At 38.0% G+C, this 6,939-nt stretch overlaps 1 protein-coding gene across 2 annotated transcripts in view; it reads right to left on the bottom strand.

Moving 5' to 3' along the window:
- Positions 1–6,234, bottom strand: part of LOC117478511 (nesprin-2-like) — a 44,837-nt gene extending 38,603 nt beyond the window's left edge. For both annotated transcript variants that reach the window (XM_034125518.1, XM_034125517.1), the window contains exons 1-2: positions 6,147–6,234; positions 2,216–2,277 (exon numbers count right to left, since the gene is read on the bottom strand). In XM_034125518.1, the coding sequence (XP_033981409.1) occupies positions 2,216–2,277; positions 6,147–6,150 (66 nt within the window). In that variant the 5' untranslated portion in view covers positions 6,151–6,234. The remainder of the gene's footprint in view (positions 1–2,215; positions 2,278–6,146) is intronic.
- Between the last annotated feature and the right edge of the window lie 705 nt (positions 6,235–6,939).

A 6,939-nucleotide genomic window follows, 5' to 3' on the forward strand; every position in this document is an offset into this window, starting at 1 on the left:
GGCGCGGAGAAAAGGAGCGGAGATTAACGGAGAAAAGTAATATCTACATATAAAGACGGAGAAAGTCAAGGATAACGTCTATGTTTAAGTGTTAGCACCCCTGGAAGAGGCACAAGCTCTTACGTTGATATTGGAGATTTCAATAAATTCAAAAAGAAAATAAATTAAAATATCCGAATAACGAAATTGAAAACCGAAAAGTAGGCCAACGACCGAATATTCGGGTACAGCCCTAGTTAGTATTAGAGCCACTACAGGTGAAATGCACCCCAACTCCTAATCAAAAAGCGTTGTGGTGCTCGTGTTTGATTCAAATATTGAAATAAGATGATATGAATGGAGCAAAATCTGCCCAAACAAATTAGCCTTATTGGAAAAACAGTAAATTCACAAAGATCATCACTAATAGCAACACACAGATTCAGTGAAATTAGTGTGTTCAGATGAAATTCTCTGCTACAAACCCCTTTTAAAATTCTTCAGTTACCAAAAACTCTCTATCATGGCATATGAAATCCTAAATATGGTTTCTCTCTGTCATGTTTAACTTCTTTGCCTGAAGTTTTGAGGAATGCTTCTGCACCTTGTCAATCAGGACCTGTAGCTTACCGTCTGAAATACTTTTTCATTCTGACTTTGTTTTGTTTACTGTGCTCTTGGCACAGAGGCAACATTCATACTCTGCCTCATGGGTAATTGCACTCAGCTGATAAACTGTATTGGCTTGTTTGCGCTGTAACATCTTCTTCTGCGACACAATTTATCTTTCCAAAAATCTGTTGAGATAGAAATCTTTTAGTCATGCAACTTTCCATGTCCATGAGGCCTGAGCTAAAGGATGACTTGCTCCTTCCAATTAAATTCAGTTAAAACTCTTAAGCATGAGGCGGACTAGATCAAAACAAAGCTGTTTCTGAGAAGTTCAGTAAATAGGAAATCTTCTCCAGATAATGATGCTTTGTAGTTTGCATAAAACAGGCAACAAATCAATATTTAAAAAGAAAAATATGAATGATATAAAGTAATGCATGCACACCCTTTATAATAGGTGACTAAAACATCACAATAAAAACTACCTGTAGCTGGCTGAGGACTATTATATTTTTGTATATAGTTATTTTACTTTGAAACTACTTGGAAAATCTTAAGGCTCACATACAAAAATATAAACATTCTCTCCAGAATAATTTATTATTATGTTTCCTACACCACAAAATAATTTGCTTACAAACACTGCCGGATGTCAGCAACTTAAGTTTTTCCAAAGTGACATGTGACACAAGGTTATGTAACAACGTGAGCTCTTATGTGATCAACCACCAAAGGATTTACTATTATCTCAATCGTCCGTTTTTTGGCAAAGTCCCCAGTGTGCCCAACGTGAGCCCAGAGCAGGGTGGATGTCCGGCGGGAGGATTGGGTGGATGTGGGGCTGTGGCCGGTGGTGAAAGGAAGGGGTGTGTGTGGTGGCTTCTGTTGCTGTCTGTCTGTCTGCCTTGAACCTTGCTCCTCAATGCTATATTTATGAAGACAGCTCCCCACCTCCACCCCACCGCCCTCCACCAACACAAGTCAGAGAGAGAGCTGCTGCTGAATCATGTCAGGAGGTAGATTGAGGGGGGGGGGGGAATGGACTGTTTTGCCTTACATTTTCAAATCCAAGCCATTTAAGATGTCCTGTAAAAAAGCTGCAGACTGGGAAACCTTCCTACTGTTATAAAAAGTAGGATGTGGACGTGTTTTTTTATTTTGTTATTGCACATGTTGCATTAAGAGGTGTACGAATTTGTTTTCATTTCCTTTGCTCTTTGAAGCTTTTCAAAGCATTTAATATTGCCCACTGACACATTTGATTTAAGAAGTTAGCCAATATAAAATGTGTGGTGCTGTGTGGTTATTTTCCTAATATGTTAATTGAGGATATAAAATGTAGACATTTTGTAGAGATTTAGTTATCATGCAGTTATGGTGTGGTAAATAAACTGAACCAATATATTTTTGGGTTATCCCATAAATTATAATTATCCATTTTTTGTAGGAGGAGCTACAGTTTCCTGTCTTAGAGGATGTTAATATTGTTTTATCTATAAAATGTGATTGTCCTATCATTGTGATATCTTTATGACCTGATTTCCCATCAAGAATGATTACATTGCATCCTACGCCATTAACATACCGGCTTTCAGACAGGACAGATTTGAAGGACTTGGCTCACCTTTGCCAGCTGAGCGTTGACCCAGTTAGTGAAGGTCTTCTTCTGAATCTGTTCTTGTTCCACTGCGGAAGAAAAAGAAACACACAATGTCAATTTCAATTTATAGTTTCACATCCAAACTCTAAATCACTCAAGTAGTTCAGGTATTAAAGTCAATATGCAATACATTCCTAATGATCTTGAGTGAGTAGTCCTTTTTTGTGATTATTTATTATAAGCAACAGTGTTTTTGCTGTACTAAACACCTCACTGGAGAGCATTAACAAGCAGGGACAATGGACAAACTGGACACAATTATCCCCAAGAAAATGTACAGAAATAAAAAAAACACCAGAACTCAACAGCAGAGGATTTGCATTTCATGTAATGCAGTCACTGTTGGTTTCTTTTGAAGAATGACAAAAATGTGTCATTAACCTTAAAGGGGTGGTTCGGATGTTTTGAGATCAGGTTATATGAGGTACTTATCCAAGCTGGTAGTGTGCTGACCATCATTTACTCTAGGTAATACACTCAGTATGGAGTAGTAGCTCTTACAACCCCACCCAAAAAGCTCCAACTGTCCATTTACCTTAACATTGTATTTGCTTATATTTAAACAACTTCTGCCAAAGGGGCAGGGGATCAACAAAGTCATATCTGTTATTTTGAAGTATAATGACAAACTTTCAAAATTCTCATGTAATTTATGAGACACCGTCAACTTTAACCAGAACATACTTCATTCTGATTTAAAACAAAGAACAAGCTTTAGACATTGCACACACATTTCACTGTTCTACAAACTCCATGTGCATTTCCAGGTACATGTGGTGGTAAAACTCTGGAGACAAACAGAGACTAAAGCTAAACTGATCTTTCACGATTATAAAATACCAATAGCAGCACGAATCAAAGCACACTCAATGTTTGGGTTCTTAAGGGTTGAAAGCAAGTAGTATAATAGTACATGTGTTCAGTGATATAACAGAGTTTGTGCAGTCCTCACAGCAGTCAAGGAGTTTTGTAGAGCTATTGTGAAATTAGTCGGGTGTTTACAAATATAACAACCTATCCTTTTAAAGGGAGGTTATTACTGCAGCTAACACCCAAAGGTTTAGCCAATCAGTTTGGGGAACCATTGGGCAGGATCATCACAAACAGAGGTATTTGATCAGTGTTGCCTGAACAAGCAGAAAGCTTCCGTGCAATAATGAAAGCCACAGAAAATAATTCAGCACAGGCAGAGCTGCACGTAACCATCAGATACATCAAACAACCAAGCATCCCACTTTTTAATAATCTTTTTTTCTCTACAGCTTGCAACTCTTTTCTGACATACATTTACAGATCTGCAATACATTTTTAAAACCCTTAGAATACATTGAAATATAATTGTAAATGTATTGTATGCAACAAGATATTGTGTACATGTATTTGACACACATGTAGATATTTTGGTGTACAGGATTGGCCACTTTAGATCTGTGCATTTGTGTATTTGTATAAATGTAAAAGGGGCGTTTCTGACAAAAAACATTCTGCTCAGGGATGTCGAGGTTCAATTGTTTTTATTTTAGATTGAATTTGTTGATTACTCTTAAGGGAAACTGTAATATAAAGTATATCCATAAAACACCTTTCTACAGTACAGGCTACAGATAATATACAAACCAGTTTCAATAACAAGATATTTGGTAAGTAAATGCTCTACCACTCACCATTGTAAAGCTCAATGAAGTCATCCAGGTCACTGACAGTATGAAGGGTCTCACATATAATCCAGTCCTCATTTTCCATTTTCCTCAAATAATTGATTTATAATAACAACCAAAAAATAAAAAAATGTTTGAGCTTCTCAAGAATCTCTGATTGATTACAACATAGAGTATTTCCAACAAGAGGATCGATCCTTCAACACAATTCTTCTTTGACTCCAAATACAATAAGCCAGTGTAGTTTCTTTAATCAAGCTGTTCCATAAGTTGGGAAGTCGTTCAGTATAAAAATGGCTGTAAAACTTCAAGTAAAAAAAGCAACACCAGTTTCGAGGTAGAAGCTATGGACATATTTTCAATCGACACCGATGTATTCCGACTCTTGCTACCACCTATCTTTTTCTAAATTGCCCCATCGTCCCTCATCTTGAATACTGATATTAAGCAATATAGCAATAATATAGCAATATTGAGTTCCAGTCGAATGTTGATCGATTAGTTTCTCAGTTCGTTTAAAGTTAGTAATCCTATCATATCCGTGCTGCGCTCCGGCTCTCCCTCAGGCTGTCTGGTCCTATGAGATGCATCAACAGGCAGTTTACAGACTATTTTCTGATTTAATATCTTTAACAGCAGGCCCCCTCTGGCTTCGGTTCACTTGCAATCTAATCTTAAACATAGGGAGCCCCCAAGACATCTTATCATAATTAATCTGCTACAGTATCATCGGACAAAACTGAGGGAGAAGGGGAAGGTGTTGATTTTCACTGATCTTCAAAACCCACCAAAAAGATGAGCAACCTAATCATTTTCAGTCTGGCCAGTAAAGATGATGAAGAAACTGGAGAGGTGTGACACACTTGAGAGTTTGCCAAGAAGATGTATTTTAAAAACAAACCCATTTGGTCACTGTAACCGGAGTGCCCTTTAAGTCAGTTCCAGAGTAGTACAATATATGGAGCTGTACAGTATAAGCTCATGAAAGGAATCGCTAGTTTTATACCAAATGTTAATAGAAAACGCAAATAATATCGATTAAAGAGGTAGCAGAATCAAGCAGGACTGTGCTAACAGTTAACGTTACATACAGTAGCTCTACTTCTGCAGATTTCTACAAGCATTTGTTTTTTGACAATGTAGCATCAGCATCAGAGACCTTTGCATGGGCCCCAAATTAGCCTTAGGCCAGGATTATCTGTACTACTTAACCCCCAACCCCCCCCCCCCCCCCCCCCCCCCCCCCCCCCCCCTCCTTACAGTGTGGTGGGCTAATGCCTTCAGGTTAAGAGCTCTATAGCGCTTTCTGGTCCGAGACACTATTGGGGCAACTGAGCCGGTAAAGATGATAACTTGGCCATCTCATCGTTCATTTCTGTGTAGCAGTCAACAGAAACTAATAGCATGTTCGCTAACCGTATGTTTTGTTGGTAGTCAAGAGAGGACATGCTTTTTAGCTAGAATAGTGTCAGGCTGTTCAGTTAACTGTGGCAGTTTTGTTGACACAATGATTTTCATGTAACTTTGTGGAAGTGTGAAGCATGGTCCAAGGAAGAACCCATTACATTTTTGAACGCATCCACCTATTGGGTGAATATGCAAATAATGTTTCACTTTTGATGAATTGGCTGTCCCTGTAAAGCAGACATGAACAAACATGAACTTTCCTTAATGTCAAAAGTAAAGACTCTGGACAGGAGCCAAGCTCGAGCTTTTTGTTTCCACTGACTTTGACTGTTACTTGTGTTTCAACACTGGCTTGTGTTTTAAAATATTCCCACAAATCGACATGCCTGTGAAGTCCCTACACTGATATTGGTGGCTTAAGAAGTGAATACATGCATGAGTTGGTAGGACACATATTTTCTTCTTATCAGGCACAAACCTGCCCTGGCCCTAAGAACAAACTTTATTTCAAAAGGAAAAAGAAGTCTGTATTTGACTTCTGATTGATTTGCTGATAAAAAACACTGATACGTTAAAGTGACACATCATGGTTCAGAGCAGAACTTATTTTCAGCTTATGATGATCTGAAATCATTTAGTTCTTGATATATATCTTAGAATCAAATACTTTTATTTGTAGCTGTATATCTCTACTGTTATAATGCACCACCTGGGGGGTAAACATTCTCACAAGGTGATATAATAGTGTGCATTGTAGTATTTTTAAAGATCTACACAGTTAGTTCCGTATCAAAAAGTCAGACGCATAGAGACAAGTATAAACAACTCACCCATGATGGGATCACTCTTGCTGATGCAGCAGGGAGAGCTTCACAGTCAGCAAACTGTGGTGCATGTGCATTTAAAGCAAACTTCTTTATCTAATCAACACATGGTTTACCACACTGAGTCTAAAGGCTGCAGATCCATGACTTCAGGTGATGTAAAGAAATATATGAAATAAGTTTGAGAGTAAATCCTGTCTAACAGCCAACAGTCTACATTTCTAGCCTGCAGGTAAGCAGGTGGGATCAGCTGGGCTCCTCCTCTTTTAAATCTGATGCACAGAGGAGTCAGGCCTGCTGAAACATGACCTGCATCAAGCTAGATCTCCTGCAGCCTTCTGGGTAATTGATGCTACATTGACTGGAAAATGTGGGTCAAATTTAAATGTCATATGCTGTGAAAACGTACCTTACCCAACCCTTCTACATTAGTGTTAGTTAAAATCACTATATATCTAAATAGTAAATCAAATCAGTAACAAATACAAGACAAGTCATTTTTTTGTGTGTTTATCATGGATGTTGACCTTTACTTATGGCTATTATTATTATTGAAGTGGAGTCACAAAGTCTCCCTGAGACATCACATGTATCATCCCAACAATTGCCACTACTTAAGCTAACAAAACATCTTTCTATCTAATTTGACACAGTTATTAATTTAAAAAACGTCAAATAAAACAGCCAGATTGCAGTTACCCAGTACAAGGAAGAATCCCTGCTAAATCTGATGACGCAGACACTTTAATCCACCAAACAATCAAACACAGTATCAGCTTTTCTTTACTGTCATTTTCCC

The sequence above is a fragment of the Trematomus bernacchii genome, unplaced genomic scaffold, assembly GCF_902827165.1.
Source record: "Trematomus bernacchii unplaced genomic scaffold, fTreBer1.1, whole genome shotgun sequence".
Taxonomy (NCBI): domain Eukaryota; kingdom Metazoa; phylum Chordata; class Actinopteri; order Perciformes; family Nototheniidae; genus Trematomus; species Trematomus bernacchii.